Source organism: Nelumbo nucifera, chromosome 8, assembly GCF_055504915.1.
Source record: "Nelumbo nucifera cultivar China Antique chromosome 8, China Antique-T2T, whole genome shotgun sequence".
NCBI lineage: Eukaryota > Viridiplantae > Streptophyta > Magnoliopsida > Proteales > Nelumbonaceae > Nelumbo > Nelumbo nucifera.
Window position 1 is genome coordinate 22,605,470 of NC_142656.1, and position 20,353 is coordinate 22,625,822.

Here is a 20,353-nt window from a genome sequence, read left to right on the forward strand (position 1 = left end):
TTCGAGTTATAAACATGAACTCAAAATTCAATTTGGCTCGAATTCGATAATGAGCCAATCTTATTTATATATAAGAATTAAAAATATATATGCAAAAATTAATATATATATATATATATATATATATATTCATGCACTTCTGAATCAATTTAACAAATGAACCTATATATTGAGCTCGAGCTCGATTCAAAAGTTGGTTTAAATTAAGTCAAATTTAATTTTTCATGAGCCAAGAACTCCATTCATGTCCACTGTTACTTGAGAAAACAGCATTCAATCACACATTGGGAATATCTTGGATGTTATGTTTCAAGAGATATGAGGTAAGTGGTAGCAAGATTATCCCATGTCTCCACCACAATGAGCCATAGAACCTACCAACTGATTTTCTCCATCCGTTTTTCTCCCTCCTCATCCTATTCATCTTCCGCTCTCTCCTCTCCCTATCACACCAAACATGTACAAATTGCAAAGTATCTTTTAACTAGTCTCAATAATGGATAAAAGATCCACAAACCTATAACAAGGTATAGTTGTCAATGGGTTGGGTCTATTTGAGAGATTGAACCAATTGAATAAATTATTCCACTTATGGTTTTATGTCTCGATTATTAATCGGATTGAGATTAGTTCTAGTTGTTCCAAACCAATTAATTAAGACCCAAAATAATTAGAGAATGATCCGGTGCTAAGTACGAGAAACAGCTACACTATTTTATTTTTTATTTTTTTGGTAATAATAATGATGTAGCTTGGATCTGTGAAGAAGACAAATGTCAGAGAGCCTGAGTTGTAGACCTAGGTGAGGAGGCTTCGACGATCAAATACGATCAAATTAGTACCGAGCTGAGAGTAGAGAGGTGTAGAGTGAGAGTTAGAAGGCTTATGAGAGCATACTGTTTGAGGGTGAGAAGCTACCCTTATATAGACCTCTAGGAACAGCCAAAAAGCCCCTGACATACTTGAAGGTAACAGGCCTCAACCACCAGAATCTAAGGGAACACTCAGGAACGGCCACTAAGTCAACCACTCACCGTTTTCCCTAGAAATGAGGGAGACTCATGTTATAACTATCTCTACGTGGGCAACGTGCCCTCTGAATATCCTAGGGCAATTAAATGTCTTGAATGGTGCAAGGTGGATAAATCATATAGGTTAGTCTCCATGAGGTCAGATAACTCGTCGGATGCCTAGGCCACATAAACGCTCCCAAGTGATGACCGATGTCTTTGGTTAGTCCCCCTGAGTTGTCTTCACCCGAGCTCGGGTGCATCTGGTTGGCATGAACCGTCCTACTAATGAATACTTTCCGAGGTGTTGCCACCTTAGATACCAAGGTGGTCCGAGGTGGCTATAAATGTCCACGTGGCAGCAAATGAGTGGTGTACCACTTTCACCTATCATCAAATACCATTTTATTTATTGTAATTTTTAAGTCTTTATAATGAATCTTTCATTTAAGTTATGAAATTGAATTACAAAGATTAATGAGACATCATTTTTATAGGTAGTCACGTGTGTAAAGTTTTAGATTAAATACTTTGTTCTATGGATAGACATGACTTTAAACTTCAAAGTTAGAACTTTTATTCTAAAGTGGAATTAAGTATTCTTACTTTTTCTAAGGAGTGAAGGCTTTTGTTTAAGAGTGGGAGTAACCCCATTTGAGATGTTTTTTCTTGAGAAAATAAGATGCCACTTGTTTGGGGAAAAAGCTCTCTAGTCTAAGGGATTTGTTTTAATTTATTACTAGAGAATTACCCCAGTATTATGTATGGGACAACTAAACCTATATCATTTGTTTGTTTTTTTTATAATAATACCATTTTATTTATTGCAATTTAGAAGTCTTTATAATGACTATTTTATTTGAATTATGAAAACTGAATTACAAAGATTAATATGATCCCCCCATCTTTTTTATAGGTACTCATGTGCAAAGTTAAAAGTTAGCACTTTTTTCAAAAGTGAAATTAACTATTCTCACTTTTTCTAAGGAAGTTATTTGTTTAAGAGTGAGAGTAACCACTTCTAAGATACTCTTTCTTGAGAAAATAAGATGCTGTTTTTTTTTGTAGAAAAAGCTCTCTAATCTAAGAGTTTTATTTTAATTTATTATTAGAGAATGACCCCATATTAAGTATAGAACAATTACACTTATTTTTTGTTTTTAATAATATTATTTTATTTGAAATTCACCATTTATTTCAGAGATGTATTTAATTTGAACTTTTATGTATTTTAAATAATTAAATTGAGTTTAATTGTAATTTAAAATCCTTTGCAACTATCTTTTATTTAAATTAGGAAATTAAATTACAAAAATTAATATGAATCCTACATCTTTTGGAGTGGATAACTTTTTAAGGAAATTTATGTTTTACCCCACCTCATAAATTTTTATTGATTTTCTAGCTTTATGTTATGTGCCTTAGGAGAACTCACCCCTAAAAGCTAGCTGTTAGAGGGAGGGAACCCAAGCACATATATACCCCACAACAGCATCCTATTCTACCGATGCGGGATACCTCACATTAGCATCCCATATTACTAACATGGGACAAATGGATCATAACACTTTACTTACCAAAACCCCCACCTATGATACACCCAGTTGTGCGATATGTCATGTCACTATTCCAAACTATACAAACCAATAAAAGTTTATGAGATGGGGGAATCGATAAAATCCCTTTTTTTTTATAATTAGTTATGTTTCTAAAGTTATCACTTTGAGTTCAGTTACATATAATTTTTATTATATCTATGTCTATAAAGTTAAATTTCATAGATAGTATGTAAGATAATTTTGGCAAAAACACTTCTTTTACCAAAAAAACTCCTATTTATTGTCAATTTTATTAAAGTTTGGTTTTGGGTCTATTCATAGAACCACTTCAAAATAAGTTTCAGACTATCCGAACCAGACCCAACCCATTGACAGATCTACGACCAGGCCTTTAAACACCTTATATACAATGAAACGGGTTAATCCAAAATCTGATCTACATCTATATAATATTCAGGTCTGAAATGTGAAGGGATCTCATAACGATCCATATTCCAAATAAATTCAACCCAAGTTCGATAGTGAGAATCCAATCTAATGTTGAAAGACTCGGTCGGGCAAAGAGCTGTTTTAGTGATTCGGCTACGGGTCAAATAGTTCCAACCAGTTGGCTCAGATAAAAAAAATGAAAAAATGAACAATTAAAAATATCTAGACTATCTGTCAAAGCTATTTTACATAAAAGTAAGGAAAAAATAATAAATATTAGAGGATTAATACATATTAATGGAGAATGGATATTCATTTTAGAATCCGATCTGCAATGAATCCTGAGTCATAAATGGATACGGATCTGTAGGCTTATCTCACAATCTGCATGAACCCAGTGGAGGAGGTCATGCACTGATGCTGCAAGCAAGGCAAGCAATTCCTTTTAATGTAGAAGGTTAGGAGTGTAAATTTACTGTAGTATGGAGTAGAAACTTGAGGTGGACAACCGATTGGACCTTTCAAATCCCAGGCCCAGCCCATCGGCATGTCGCAAACAAGGAAGATTCGTGTGTTGTTTGGTTCAAAGCATAGAAATGGTGATGGAACAGATAAGACACTGTAAGAGATGGGTAGATGGGGTGAGCATATTCACACATTTAATATTATTCATTGTGAAACGAAAAGTTTGGCATATTGTGAAAGTGAATACGTGAGAGAATTGTTTCGTTTGATTGTACTAAAACAGAAGAGAACGAATGACTTTCTTGGAATGACGACGAGTTCAGTCCCATCACCAATCACATTGCTTCAGAAGATTTCTGAGATTGCGCCATGCCCGAGTTCTAGAAACCCCTCCTAACATTGTTATTGTTGACACAGCAGCCTGAGAAGAATAAAAAGAAAAAGAGTAGGCTACTTAGCTACTAGTAGCAACATCAGCCAATATTATATTTCATACATGCAAAATATTTTGCATTTTGTATAATTTTTTTAGTCCTAAGTTTATATTAATTGTATAAATTATAACATACATTATATCATATAATATAAATTATTATAGGGTTCGACTATGATATGGAAATTATATCTGAAATTTTTTTGACTAATCAACTAGTATCATAAATGTGGTAGCCAATCAGGTGTTTATTTATCAAAATTCATGGGTGGGTTTTGATTGATCAAAACTCTTCCCATATCATATCTTTTCTGCATCATAGATTTTTCTATTATTATAATATTATATATAATGTATTTAATGATATAAGCCCAAAGCCTGGTCCAGCCCAGGCCCAGGTTACAGCCTAGGTGTGAAGCCCGGCTGGCTCAGGAAGAATCTATCTATCTATCTAATTATATATATAATTAGCTGGAATTGCACCTACTGCCCATTGTTACGCAAGGCAAGCAAGCAAATAGTAAAAAACGACCCCTTAGGCTATGTTTGGTTTGAAGGAAAAGGTAAGGAAACCAATACAAGGTTTGTAAAGGTTTCCCTTCCTTTCCCCACTTTTTCCTTTAAGTCAAACATAGTCTTAGGGTCTGTTCGTTTTTTGGATTTCAAGAGGGGGGAAGTTGGTTAATGGGACTTTGGTTCCATTGATTAAGAAATCCATTGATTAAGTGATACACATTCCAGGTGGATAAATAACTTTGCTACATGGGTAAATGCACTTACCTGAGTAAAGAATAAAAGAAACAGTTACCCGGATGAATATTTACCGAAAAACAAACAGGGCGTTAACAGATTTGATTCTTTGCTATTAATCCCAAGCCGGTAGACTTGGGATCGACTTGGTCTTGAATCCCAACTGCACCAGGGTTTGGGGTGGGGGGGTTATGGGTTTGGACTTTGGGGATGGGCTTTACCCCCGTCGTGTAGCCCATGGATCCACAAAGAATCGGTGGAGATTAGAACATCATAAAGATCAGACTTCAGAGTGATGCAGAACAAGTCTAGTACATCAACGAGGTCCGGCACATGGTTGCCTTTTTCTGATGTGACTTGCTAAGGCATCAAACGACAGCAGTTCCACTCCCATTGAGGTGGGTTAAAAATTCAGGCGAGAGGGTCTGCCCTACATGTCTGTAACTCTTCCTGGATCTAAACTGAATAAAGCATCTCCATGCGGAGAGCCGGAGAATAGTTTTGTTGACTTGTTTTTCTCCTTGTAAATTCCATCCTCTTCTTTAATGAAAAGTTCTCTATGTTGCCATAAAAAGAGAGGGTAGAGACGTAAGGCTTCAGATTTTTTGTTTTTTTTCTCTAGTAAAAATTCAAGCAGGTAAAAAGGCCTCGTTCTTGTTCCTTAGTACCAGCATAAAGATTGCAAAGTTGGAAGAGTATTTATTTTGGGAGTGTTTGGTACAGTGGTGTTAGGTTGACATTGTACTTTGGGTTGATCAATACAAATTTGTAAGAGAAGTTTTTCTTTTGAAGGGTTGAACATGTTTTGAATTGATCAATACAAATACAAATTATTGGTTAAAATGATGTTTTTCACATATATGATTGGCAACATCTGTTTTCCATAAAATTGTATAGATCAATCCAAATACAATGGCAACGTAACACCACTGTACCAAACACCCCATCGGTTGATGGAAGGTGTTTTGATTCTTTTGAACCCCAAGCCCGTCTTTATAAAACTAAGAAAAATGAAAATAGAACACTTGAACAATTTGATAACAATGATTTAGCCAGGAGTATGCATCTGTTACAAGGGGAAGGAAATAGAAGAGGTACACAGAACAGAACAGAATTGCAAAACAGGATTTATGTAGCTGACCCGTATGGTTGGGACAAAGGCTTAGATGAGGATGATGATGTATAAACTTACGTATGTTTGTAGAGGAGCAGAAGAGAGAACAACCCATGTTAAAACAAATCAATCAATTAACTTCAATTTAACGATTTACAACTATAAATGGAAAATTCACCTCCAATGTCAAGAGAATGAGGTCATTGGGGAATAAACACAATTAAGCAAGAGTGAAAGTTCACAAAAATAGCAGTGCACGGCTTTAAGAGAACAGATAGAGCACGAGACCAAGTTCTTATTTGAGGAGGGTCTTCACAATGGATTTGACATTAAGCTTCTTGAGGTCTGTGTAGGACTGACCACAGCCGACAAACATCACCGGTGCCCCAGAGATGTAAACCATGGAAAGTGCAGCTCCAACCTGTTTGATACAATTCCACAATCGTAATATATAGACAATAGGAAACATACAACTTTAATCATTATACTAAAAGCAACCGGTGCCTACCTTATCATCAAGGGTGTCAAACTTCGTGAGCAGGATTCCATCAATTAACCTAGCATTTGGCGATGTGGAAAGGTCTGCCAGTTTCTGCATGTGGGAAGGTGAATTTTCTCAAGTAACCATCAATTTTATCCAAGAGATGTATATAAGAACCCATTTAACACAAATGCCAAGCATCCCAAATAGATAACCTGATTAAATTTTGATAGTTGATCAACAGCATCATTCCCAACCAATGCTTCTCCAACAAACAAGACCAAATCTGGATTATTGAGGTAGATGAGCTTGGACAGTGCTCTCATCAATGGTTCATTATCCTGAAAGGCAAAAAATGCATCTTTATACACCATTTGTCAGAAAATAAAGGAACAAAAATAATTCTCATCACAGCACAAGCCAAACTCCAGAGATAAACTGAAACCAGTTTTATGTTTCATGACAGATTAAACTCAGCTGATGCATTTGCTAAAGTAAACTATAGGGAAAAAAAAATAAAGGGATAACCCTCAATCATACGACAAATATGGATGGACAGAAATGACAAAGAACATGTGGGTAATTGAATAGAACAGCTCTAAACAATTTTATGTATTTATTTATTTTTATTTGTCTGTGGTGATACAACATACACCATAATTGGACAGATAATCTGGTTAGGATCATTTCAATGGCCAATTTTTCATCCATCAGATCATCTAAAGAAGACTAAAGTTGTAACAATGGATTCTCCATCTCATATTCCAAAATGCATTCATACATCTATGGGTATATAATTTATATGCTACACTTACTAGGTATACATGGCAACAATATCAACTTCCATTATGAATATAAGAGATACTCCTAGTTGATTACTCACCTGCATACGACCATCTGTATCAACAAGAACCACATCTGAACCATTGCGGGTAGCCTCCAGGATAGCTTCCTTAGCTACAATAGCAGGATCTTTCTCATAGCCCTTCTCAAATATAGGAATCTGAAGAAATGCAACTTGTACTAAATATATTGTTTGCTAGCTCTCACGTAGCAATGAAACAACTTCTAAAAGAAGACCTAAAACCATGAAAATAGTTTGAACAGTGTAATCTCTACCATACCTGAAGCCGACGGGCATGAGTCCGAAGCTGCTCAACAGCTCCAGAACGGAATGTATCAAGCTGCTATCATAACGTTGATCTTATGCTGCAAAAGCCAGTATGCAACCTGCATTTTGGAAGTTCATTAATTTAATTAGAATGAACAAACTTATCAAAGTAGACATATATCTCTAAAAAATTAATTTAGAGATGGAGAGAAGGGGGTATGGCCTCATAAAACCTTTGCAAGATTGGTGGATTTTCCAACTCCATTGACACCAATAAAGACGACAACATATGGTTTTCCGTGCTCTTTGGCAGCATGAACATCCCTCAATATGTCAATGGAGCGTCTAGGAGTCAAAATACGAACCAAAGCCTCTTCCATTGCTGTCTGCGGTTATCAAAAGTAAAACACACTAAATAACTAAGCTTTTCCAAGTAGAGGATAGAAACACAACGGAGTCAGGAAAAAAGTGACTAAAGTTATTATAGACGAAAGAATTAAAGGTCACAGACCTGAACAGTTGAAGATATCCTTGTAAACGAAACCTGCTTTTTACCTTCAAGGCTCATTGCTACTGATTCACAAAGCTTCTCAGCTATTTCCTCAGCCTGTGAATATTACAATCAGGAAACCTGTATGTGGGCTTGGTAGAACCAAAGGGAAATTTAAATATTGGACAGATTAACATACCACGTTCTTGGTCATGAGCCTGTCCTTGAGAGCTTTCAAAGCTGGTTCTAAGTCTGATTTCTCCAAGTTTGCCTTCCCTGCAATACTGATATTGGGGAATTGCAAGACTTCGAAGTGAGCAGAAAATTAACAATTGACATAAATCAGAAATCACGCAGCCCCATAACAAAGAACCTAACAAAAAAGTAACCAAAAATAAAAATAGCTAAAAAGCAGGGATTATTAGTGACAGGTACCTATGGGGAGAACCAGGGCCAGGGGCTTGCAATATTGTATTATATTTAGTGTTGGGTTTGATAATAGAGGTGGTGCATATATTCTATAATTTGCCATTCTGTTATCCAGCCTTTTGGGATGCAAGCTCTTCTTTTAGAATGAATGAAATATTCATTGTTACTTGTCAATAAGGGCTTGTTTACAAACAATGTTAAAACAAGGAAATAATATGTATACATGCATACATACAACTTACATATATGCATGTGTTAGCGTAAATGGAGCTAGCTGTGTCCAGAACTTGTGTCTGTGTCCATAAATCATAACTAATTCCAAACACAGCCTTTACAATAAATTTAGGGGAAGAAGAGAGGAAGCAGATGATTTCCAAGAGAAGGGAGACAAGTCTGTCATATTTCTACAAGTGTGTTCCACCCTTTTTTTTCCTTTCAGGTAAGATTTGAGATTTAAAATGACTTGATTGGATATAGTGATGATTTGTAGTACTTCCTTTATGTAAAATCTGTTTTTCCAATTAAACGATGTGCTGAAATTTTGGTAAAATTTAGATAAGTTGCTTGTTTATTTTATTTTATTTTATTTTTGATCAAGAACTGAAAGGATTTCATTAAGAAAAATTAATCAAGTACAAGGAGGGGAGGGGAGATAAACTCTCTTAGCTCCCAACCCCGAAAAAGAAAAAACATTACAAAATAGCCCAGAATAAGTCATTTCTTCTCACCCCTTGCTTATCCAAAACATCAGCCAAGCTATTACCATCTCTCTTAGTCCAGTTAAACTAAATTTCCATTCCTTGAGCCATATCTCTGAACTTCCCTTTCTTCGTTTATATACTCCCACCGTTCCATCTCCTCCTCCTTTTGGAGCCAACAAATAGCAAGCTTTGAATCCCCTTCGATTATTAACTTGGAATTATTTAACTCCTTGGCTTTCTGAATTCCTTCCATCACAGCAAGGACTTCAGCTCTCAAAGAGTCATCAACACCGATGGGGCCAGAAAATATAGCCGTAATAGTGCCTTCCTCATCTCTGAAAGCACTCCCAATGCCAGAAGGTCCAGGATTGCCCTCACTACTACCATCAAAATTCAATTTGAGAAATCCATTAGATGGTGGAGTTGAGGATGGTTTAATTACAGTTTTCAAAGGAATAGACTATAGAGTCAGCCACTTCCCCCCACTTTCTCATCAGATCAGCAGCAGAAACTCCTTCAAAAACTTTCAGAGTCGTTGCCCAATGGATCACCCTGGTTGTAATTGCTTCAATGAGGGCTTCCCTATTTCTTTCCTTTTCTGCAAATAGTCTTTGATTTCTTTCTTTTCAAATTGTCCAGCACACAGCAGCTCTCGTACATCTCCACAAATTGTTTAAGACACACTGTTAGTTTCTTTTCTTTTTTGGAGGGAGCATCTAGTATTTAGATTTCCAATTAGGTCATGTGATTGATTTCAAACAAGAACATGTAATATATTAGGAATTGATAAGGCATGAAACACATCAAGAGTCAACAAAACAGTTAGAGAATCCAAAACTATGATCGATATGGACACAAGCACAACAACCCCATAAATCCCCTTTCACAAATTTGTATTAGTCTAGACCTCTTAATGATATTTCATCTATTTGGTAAAAGCAATTCAATGTAACAAATCATAAATGCCACTATACACCACATAGGAGAAGTAAAACAAGAACACATGTTTGTTTGAAGAAACATCAAAATTAAGTTTCTTCAATCACCATGTCTGTTCTAATTACAAGTTGTAAAGATCTACCAAACATGATTCTCAACCATTGGTGAGAAGATCCTAATGTTGTTGGAGAAGATGGGGTCACTGTAATTTTGGAGGAGAAGCTCTGAGCCGCGTCTGAAGACACTGTCTTTAGAACGTTATTTGCCCCCACTCAGTTTTACTGAGTTTGCTGTTGGGTTACAGGCAAATTTGTTCCCAGGATACAACAGAGCCTTGGGCGAGAATCTGCAACCAACAAAGTTGAAGAGTCTCCAAAGAAACCTTCTGTGAGACTGTAGCAGACCGGACTGAGAGAGAGAGAGAGAGTGAATATCGAAAATTGTGTGTTTTGGAGTCTGATTCATGCTCCTTAAATAATTTGTGAAGAGGTATGAAGAAAATGTAGGTGCTAGTTTAGAGAAGGCACCTTGAAACTATTTAAAAAGTAGTTAATAGTTGGTGACTGTTAACTTTGAATTGTGCCTCTTAATCACACCCGATCGAATCGTGACCGTTGATCTCATCAATGGTGATCAACGATCATCAACGCACCAAAACCAGAGCCGCCCATCGCGAGCCACGCGGGTGCGAGCAAAGTGCGCCTCTAAAGCACCTTATTGCACCGCACACACACGCGCACACGCGTGCACGCGCGTTGCACAGTATCGAATCCCCATACTCTCCTCTACTAATTCTAAGGAGTGTAAATCAGCTCCTATTGAAATACTAAAAACAAAACTTATAATTTTTCAATGTGGGACAAGTTCAAAACTGGGTTTTGTAAAAGAAAAACTGATTTTCCAATCAAGTGTGCAGATGCAATTATTCATGTAATTGACCAATCAAACCCATTGGATTTAATCTCTTATGAGATTAAAATCCAACAACCCCGAGATGGGAAAGCAACCCCAAGGCACCAAACATCCCTATAAGAACCCAACCAATATAGATGAAGCCCTAGACCCTAGTACTGATGGAACTTGTCAAATCATGATCTTTATAATCTGGTCCATAACGTACCACCAGGATTCACAGCCAACATCTTGGGAGTTCTCACCTTGGGAAGCTTTCATTGCAGCAGCAAGCAGCCCTTTCCCTGAATGGCTTTCTCTCTAGTGGCAATTTTCTGTCTGCTGGCTGTCAATTTACTCCAAGTAGCCCTTTCTTTAATGGCTTTCACTTTGTTTCAGGTAGCTCTTTCTGGCAGTTGACTAAAACATGGGGTAGGCTCATAATACTACTTGCTAAGAGCCCAATCAATACCCCAGAATCCTAGATTGATGGAACATGTCAACCTGTAATTTTTGGATGTTATGACCCCCCACAATAATAACATTAAAAAGTTTGATAAAATAAAATAAAATAGGAGAGGGAAAAGGTAATATCAACCACTTCAAGGGTATAGTGTCCTCCTATACAATCACTAAGAAGATGCTTAGCTCTGAATAATACTCCCTCTTATTTGTGATATTCTGCTTAGTTGAAATGTGTGAGAAAGAAGTTTCAAGAAGCACTCTAAGCTCCAATAAGGCATATTTGCCTAGCAAACATTCTATACACACTAAGATCTAGGCTCCAATAACACATAAAGAAGCTGGTGAATCTGCTTATTGCTCCGTGAAGCCTTCTCTTCATGGTATTCATCATCCGAAAGCTTCACAGTTATGCCTTGCAGATGCAACAGATCTTTTTCTACGAAGATCTGCAAGGGATTTTGGACCGAGTGCAGAAAGAGATGCACGCTTCATTTGTGTGGCTCTTTCAACAGGTGTTCTCACACACGCCAAATCTCATGGTCTATGTCATGATCCTTCTAGCCAACTTCACTGTGTACTCAATGGGTCACAACACCGCCGTTGCAGCACCAACAAAGGCATCGGGATCTTCGCGCGCCAAGTTTGATGGTTCGACAATTTAAGACGTTTTCTGTTTAGTCTTCAGCCGGTAAGATCACCTTCGTGGGGGGAAGCAGTGGTGGAGGTGGAAAGGTCCGCTAGTGGTGGCCAGTGGAACTGATGGTGATGGCCGATTTGACAGTTCATCATCGTGGAACGAGAATCAAACCATTGTGCCAGATGAGATATCTCGAGTGTCATCTCTTGGGAACCCAACGTCGGCGAGGTAAGGCACAATTGGCATACACATGTCGTAGACGAACGGAGACCAGACGTTGATGTCTTTGTGACCCTAGTAGGTGGGTGGCAATCTAGGAGGGTGATCTACTGATTACTGTACGTCGCGTACACATTGAGCTTATCGTGGTAGATCCCGATCTTGTCGTTGGGATTCCTCGACCAAGACTGTGACCTAAAAGTTTGAGGTGAGGAAGTTTCCATCTGAGATGTTAAACTAGTACACTATAGTGTCTTGCAGTGTGAACTGGGACTTGGAGGGTCGGAGGATTGCCCATACAAGGAAGATGGCAAACAGAATTACAATAATGAATATGAAATCACGACGAATACTCCATCGGAAAAATAGCTTCTTCCACTTGTGATGGTGGTGGTGATCATAGTCCTACTTCAATGACATATTCGCTGTCCTTTCATTTTGGAGAGTTGGGAGAGAGAAAGAATGAGAGAGGACAGGGGAAAAGAAGAGAAGAAAGGGAAAATAATAGGTTTTAAGAGAAAAATGGCAAAAAAAGAAAATAGAAAAAATTGTAAGGTATTTTGGTAATTTAACACATTCCGTCATCTGGCTTAATGGTCAAGGGGGGTCTTTGTCTTATGGTCATAGTATAAGGGTTTCTTTGTTGCAAAACAAAGTATAGGGGTCTTTGTCACAGACCCCATAATACAGGGGGTCTTTGTAATTTACCCTTATAAATATAGCCATACCGCCCACACTTGGCTGAAACCAAAATAAAATTGACTCGACTCGCTGAATTTACAAAAGATAGGCGTCGCGTGCTCAAGTCAGACCGGCGGCTGAAACCAAAATAAGATTGGCCGTCAAATTGGTCTAAAATTGGAATTCACATCTACGCCCCACTAGGGGCGCCCCACAACCTCCCACAACACATCCTCACCGTACACTGGGAACATCTCCCAATGATTACCAAAGATAATGATATTATCATCGGGAGATGTTCCCAATACACGATAGGATGTATTGTGGGACGTTGTGGGGCACAGAAATGGTTAACTGACGTAAGTATCATTAAAAAGATAAAAAATGCCCTTCACCTATTATTTAATTTTGGGAAAATGATGGTTTAGCTCAGCCGAAAATCATAAATCTGTATTGGGCTTGTTTGTACTTTTTCAAAAATGATGGTTCATCCTAGAGTCAAAATTTATAGGCCCAAAATACTATTGGGGTAGGTGCTAGCTTGGAATTGATGCCAATTCATGGGCGGGTAGCTGGGTGTTGGTGCATAAGATGTATTTGGAGGCGTGGGCATTTTTTGGGACCGATTTTCAAGAAAAAATGCCCATGCTTCCAAGAGCCGTTTTTTACAAAAAAACGCTTCTACCACGTAGGCAGTGAGCAACACTATGCTATTTGGTAAGGTGATTCTCATCACCGTTTTTCATGTATGTAAGACAAATAAACACCACATAGGATACACATCAGTCAACTGTTGGGGGAAACGATTCACCGATGCATAAAACGCCAAATTTACAAAACACGCCCGATTTTTCAATAAATGCCTAAACCAAACATTCATATATATGGGCATTTGTTGAAATGCCTATATGGATCAACGTGGCACCGTTTTTTTGAAAAATGGCCACAGTTCTTGATGAATCAATTTTTGGCTAAGTACCTCATCATTTGGTTTGCTTCCATGTGGCCGATGATTCAGAAGCCGAAGTGGAGAACTTTTGCTAGATGAGGACCTGGATGCCGAGCTGACCAGGTCAAGTTGGGGGTAGGCTAGGTGTCGAGTTGACTGAACCGTTGGGCTGGATTGATTGTTGAGCTTCATAATTCTTTAGAGACCTGCAAGAAATCAATGTCAGAGGACCCGAGGTGGCTAACCTAGCGAGGTCGCTTCGATGCTTAAGTCAGTACTCTCATAGTAGACTGTGAGCTAAAAATCATAAAGTATGAGACCTAGAATATGCTTACTTGCCCCTCGTCCATGCCATTGGGGTTGGTGCCTTTATATAGGCATTGTCTGGCGTGGGCTTCACGCACCGTATCTGAGATTTCTGAGAGGTCGCTTAAGTGGTCTGAGATTCCCGAAGGCAACCGCAATGCACGTTGACCACCCTCCAGATCGTTCGGTACGTGAGCCAACTTCCAAGGATCGTGGGAGTGTTGGGATATGCATGCTGAATTTGTCGGCGAGCACGTCTCGCAGGTGCCAGGCCGCCAGGTCGGCGCCTGTGCCAGGCTGCTAGTTCAGCGCCTGTGCCAGGTCGCCAGTTCGGCGCCTATGCCAGGCCACCAATTCGGCGCCTATGCCAGGCCACCAGGTCGGCGCTTGTGCCAGGCTGCCAGTTTGGTGCCTGTGCCAGGTCACCAGTTCGGCGCCTGTGCCAGGTCGACAACTGGGACACCATCATCTTGGCTAAGGCAAGTTGTTGCCTAAGTGGTTCCGGATGTCACCTAGTTGTTTCGAGATGCCATGTGTCACAATGTCATTGGAGGGCCAAATCCGCCCTCATCATTTGCCCCCCACTCCCGAGCTGAAAGTAACTCGGCGAAGGGAGTAGATTGCTCCTTTTGGCCTTGAATGACTAATTCGATGAGCTCATAAGCGTTGATCCAATTTGCTTCTCAGGTCGGAAGAGTCCAAATGTTTGCAGCTTTGGGCTCTGGGAGCGACTCGCAGTCCACTCTCCTTACCCTTGATTTTTCCCATGCCGAAGAGGCGACTGGATCTTATGTGGTGCCGAGATCTTTTATCAACTCGGTACTTTAGCCCTTGGGCTATGGGAGCGACTCGTAATCCACTCTCCTTACCCTTGATTTTTCCCATGCCGAAGAGGCAACTGGGTCTTATGTGGTGCTGAGGTCTTTTATCAGCTCGGCACTTTAGAGTTACGGTTGCGCTGCATCAGACTCGTTAGTGACGCTGGTCACCCACTCCTACAAAAAGCTACTGGGAGCTCAACCTACGGGGGCAACACTACTGACTTTAGGTCACCAGCCCATGTAGGAGCCCTCGAAGGCTCGACCGGCAAGGGTGTCCATGCAGTCCGTTGGCTGCCAATTCTCGCGGGAGCCACGAAGAGCTCATCTTGTAGAGGGTTCCTAGCGAAGAGGACTGATAAGGCTTTATCCGAGTTGAAATAAAGTCAACAGAGCTGCTTGGTCTGTTGGCCATCAACTTCCTGCTTAGTCTTTGAGTTCATAAAAAATGGAAATTAGAAAGTGAGAGCTTTAGTTTCTAAAAGGTGAGAATTTAGCTTTCTGGAAAAAGAGGACTTAGCCTTTCAGAAGATGAGAACTTAGCTTTTTGTAGTGTTTCCCCCAGACGACGCCAATTGATGAATCAATTTTTTGCTAAGTACCTCGTCATTTGGTTTGCTTCCAAGTGGCCGATGTCTCAGAGGCCGAAGTGGAGAACTTTTGCTGGATGAGGACCTGGATGCCGAGCTGACCAGGCCGAGCTAGGGGCAGGCTCGGTGCCGAGTTGACTGAACCGCCGGGCTGGATTGATTGTTGAGCTTCGTAATTCTTTAGAGACCCTACAAGGAATCAATGTTTGAGAACCCGGGGTGGCTAACCCAGCGAGGTCGCTCCGATGCTTAAGTCAGTACTCTCATAGTAGACTGCGAGCTAAAAATCATAAAGTATGAGAGTTAGAATATGCTTACTTGCCCCCCCTCCATGCCATTGGGGTTGGTGCCTTTACATAGGCATTGTCTGGCGTGGGCTTCATGCACCGTATCCGAGATTTCCGAGAGGTCGCCTAAGTGGTCTGAGATTCTCGAAGGCAAATGTCATGCACGTTGACCACCCTCCGGATCATTTGGTACGTGAGCCAACTTCCAAGGATCGTGGGAGTGTTGGGATATGTATGTTAAATTTATTGGCGAGCACGTCTCGTAGGTCACCAGGTCGGCGCCTGTGCCAGGTCGCCAACTGGGACACCATCATCTTGGATAAGGCAAGTTATTACCTAAGTAGTTTCGGATGGCACCTACTTATTCCAATATGACATGTGTCACAATGTCATTGGGGGGTCAAATTCGCCCTCATCAATTCTAAACATCCCCTACAATGTGCATACAATATTTATAGATTTATAGTGAAAATTAGAAATTTGCATCGAGCCTGTCCGTACTTCTCCGTTTAATTTTTTTTATGATTGATATATTATTTTGTTTTTTCGGGAAAACATGACTTTGTTGTTGAGAACATCAACCACATCATCTCCAATACCAAGAACCGGTGCAAGCAGAACAAGTCATTCCCAATACCGAGTACAAAGCCTTTGCCTCCAATTCCTCTGTTATCCTATATACAGAGCCAACAAATGACGGACAATTAAAACTCAGAAGACGAGGAGAGAGAAAGTAGAATGGAAGAAGGGAGTAGCAGCACAACAATGAGTTTCTACGCCTTGCAGGAGGGTTGCATTTCGAAAACCCATTTAGCCCACGTCTCCATAGGATGCGTGCCGATCATTGGTGGTCTCATCGGAGTTTCGATCGGCGGCAAGTAAATTTCCCGTCGAAGAAGACCTCTATTTTCACCTTCGCAATCACCCCATCCTCATTGACGACGGCAAGGAGGTAAACACCTTTTCGACTTCTCCTTTCCATGGTGAATACCAATTACCATGCCACCTGAAAATTTTTCGCTTCTTTGTCGTTGGTTGATTTTGCGTATCGACTAGATTAGCACCGTGTGGAGAACACGCGAGCTTCTGATTGCTTTCCTCTTTCTAATTCCAATAATTCAAACTGAAATTTATTTGGAATAGAGCTTCGCATTGGAAAGATGCAGTGGAAAGAAATGCTTTATGATTGCACTCGATGAGCATTCAATTGTATGGGGTTCTAGTACTCCCCTGTATTGGACGAGATCCCACCCTGAATCCAGGTATCAATTCTCTCTCTCTCTCTACTATGAGGCTATGAATATATGTGTGAAATCTGAATTTCAAATGCTGATATGGAATTTGCAGGCGCCGGTGACAGACCAGTAAAAACGAAACGATCTCTCAACCTGATTACACCATCGAACGAGTTTGTGAATGGAGAGAAACCGCTGATATAGCTATGATCGAGGCAACGACTTGAGGTCATTTGGTAGAGAAGCCTGGTTTAAGTTAACCCAAGCCTCTATCTCGCTCATCATCACGTTCCTTGCTTCGGTAGGGTAGAAAGCTCGGTTCCTGATCTCCCATTCTTGTGCCTGAGGATTAGAACTCAGATTTTGGTCCATGGCCTGGTCTTGGATCGCCTATAGTTCAATAGGTTTTTGAGTTTTTCTTCTTTCGCAAGTTTCGCTTTGAGGGAGAACCTCCAACATTTTACACCTCGGACATTAATTAAAAAACCAAAAAACAGCAACGGTTTACACCTCAACCGGTTTTGTGTACAATAAATAGTGTCTTCAAAGTTAGCCTTGACATTTTAAAAAATTTCAAGTTGTACATGTCATCACATATCAAATAATTGACTCCCGGTTAATGGTAGGGACCAACTTAACAATTTTGAAGTTTGGGTATTGTAGCAATATATTTGAAAGATTGAGTATTAATTTGACACTACCTTCAAAGTTCGAGGCATAAAGTAAAATTTTATATATAAGGAATAAATAAGTAAAATATCACAAACAAAATAATAAAATTTCCAATTATTTGATTAAAACATATAAAAAAAACATATAAATTATCAAGGGAAAATTCTCAATTAGTATCCTGTACTTTGGGCCTAGTGCTACTTTGGTCCCTGAACTTTAAAATGCGACAATTTAGTACCTAAACTTTCAAAATGTGACAATATAATATTTGTCGTTAACCATTCGCTAAGTGACATTTGAAAAGACATAGATACCCCCCGAGTTTCATCTAATTTTCTTTAACAACCATCTACATGTTGACAAAAAATGAACAGTCATAAATCCTTGCCTCTTCTATCAAGAAAGTTGGAGTCACGTCAAATGGGCATTTTGGTGACCCCAACTTTCTTGAATAGAAGAAGAGGCAAGGATTTGGGATTGTTCATTTTTTGTCAATGTTTGGATGGTTGATAAAAAAAAATTAGATGACATTTGAAGGGCATTTGTATCTTTTCAAATGCCACTTAAATGGTTGGTTAACAGTTATTTAATAGCAGGTATTGGACTAGCACATTTTGAAAGTTCAAGTACTGGATTGTTGTGTTTTAAAGTTCGGGGACCAAAGTGTCACTAGGTCCAAAGTACAGGGTTAATTGGGAATTTTCCCAATTATCAATTATCCTTCCCATAAAATTTAAAGTATTATTAAATTTAACACCTAATACATAAAGTTAATATGCTTTTCAACAATATGTGGGCTAGATTTAGCCTAATACCATACCCTACAAATTGTAGAATCCCAAAATTGATTCCTACCCCAAAACCCATCCTTCAAGCAAAAAATCCCACCCCTTCAGGGTGGGTAGGGGCAGGGGCAGGTGCCCATCGAGTAGGGTAGAAATTGCCACCCCTACCTTGATAACCCACCTGAAATAAATCAAGGGATAAATTACAAAGACCCCCTTGCATAGTTAGTAACAAATACCCTTGTGACAAAGAGCCCTTGAATTTTTATTTTGTAAGAAATCTAAACTTTGCAACAAATACCCTTCCATTAGAGTTTCCTCAGTTAACTTCAAAAAAAAAAAATCTCATTCAACTGTTAAAAATTTCTAAATCCTTAAACTATTCATTTTCTTATTTATTTGAACAATTTATGATTCGATTAATTTCTAAATATAACATCAAAATCCAATTTTTGGTTAGATTCAATATTCAAATGAAATGGTAGATGTTGCTTTTTCTTGATTTATTAGAGAAATGAGTGAATAGTTTTTATATTTTAAGATGGAGAGAGACGTTCATGTTAGTGAAATGAATTAAAAATTTAAAGAATTTTTTTCTTTGTTGTGACATGTTTCTTATTATTTTAGCTGATTTCATTTGGATAAAATGGAGGTATTTTTGGTCAATTAGGGTTTAAGAAAAGGGGTAAGGAAAAGAAAATGACAAAAGTTTAATGGGCATTTTGGTAATTCAATGCATTTTGTCATCTAATTTAATGCCCAAAGGGGTATTTGTTGTAGATGAAAGTTTTGGGGCTTATTAGTAACCCCATGAATATGATACAAGAGAATCTTTATAGTTTACCCTAAAATAATAAAGTATTAATATACTCTCAACTATGTGACAAATAAATACTTAAAGACCCTTGAAATTCAAAAACTTACAATTTGAGTTTCATTAAGTCTTGCCATTAAATTGCATAAAAGACTCTTTTGCCCTTAATTATTATTATTATTTTTTTTTAAATTTCAAAACATGCCACTATTTAAGTGAGTCCAGGTAATCGAAGTGTCTCATCTAGGTCAAGTACTCTACTTGTTGGAAATGTAGCAAACATCCTCTAGGCTCGGCATTCAACCACATTTACTCTAATTCAATGTTAAGACTCAACATGCCAACCTGTCTCTCATCTACTAAAACACCTGCCCTATAACCATACTCGCCACCCCAATACTTACTGCTACAACTACTATTACATTGGGGTCTAGAATAGGTGGCCTTTTTGCAAGAGAGATGGTGACGTTGAACATGATCTCTGAAAGAGTTGCTCGGTTGAAAAACCTTGCATTTGGTTGTGAGTTCAACATCTCTGGTCTGAGTGTTTTATGTGCAAGCTTCATTGATGCCTATGGAGTTATGGGACCGAGTTATTAGCACATGGAGTTTTGCAAATGGATTTTTCCCCTAATTCACTATATCTAGGGTTGGTTGTACATGAATCAGTTCGATTCAATTGTATATAATGTATCCAACCAAACCAACATCCCTCAGGTTCATACTTCCGTCACTCGAAATCGACTGAGATAGCCTAAAAACTAAAGCAAACGTAGATTTCTCGGTTTAGTCAATTTCTCGAGTGGTGGTAGCTGTCATAATTCCTATATGCGTATTGTGCATTTTAGGTTTGGATTTATTATCATAAACTATTATGGTTTAGCCCTATTGCCATATTGTGCATTTCTCGATTGGTGGAAGCCCATTTAAAGGGGATTTAGTGCCTAGTTAAAATTCATCGAAGAGAGGCTAGAGCCTAGAGCCTAGATCCTAGAGTCTAAAAAGTAAAATGTACAGCATTCAATCATTATACCTTTTTCATTTAATTCTCCAACTAAAGATAAACTATTTCCAATGCTAGTTTCTTTAACAA

The 20,353-nt window shown here is 38.8% G+C and overlaps 1 protein-coding gene across 1 annotated transcript; it reads right to left on the reverse strand.

Moving 5' to 3' along the window:
* Positions 1-5,989: 5,989 nt before the first annotated feature.
* Positions 5,990-16,736, reverse strand: LOC104609200 (uncharacterized). The gene is given in 12 exon segments (XM_010275454.3): positions 5,990-6,181; positions 6,269-6,352; positions 6,457-6,582; positions 7,125-7,244; positions 7,366-7,423; positions 7,425-7,471; positions 7,586-7,738; positions 7,864-7,959; positions 8,042-8,126; positions 9,119-9,352; positions 16,337-16,428; positions 16,668-16,736. Coding segments are annotated over 12 exon segments (1,290 nt in total). The 3' UTR covers positions 5,990-6,055.
* Positions 16,737-20,353: the final 3,617 nt, after the last annotated feature.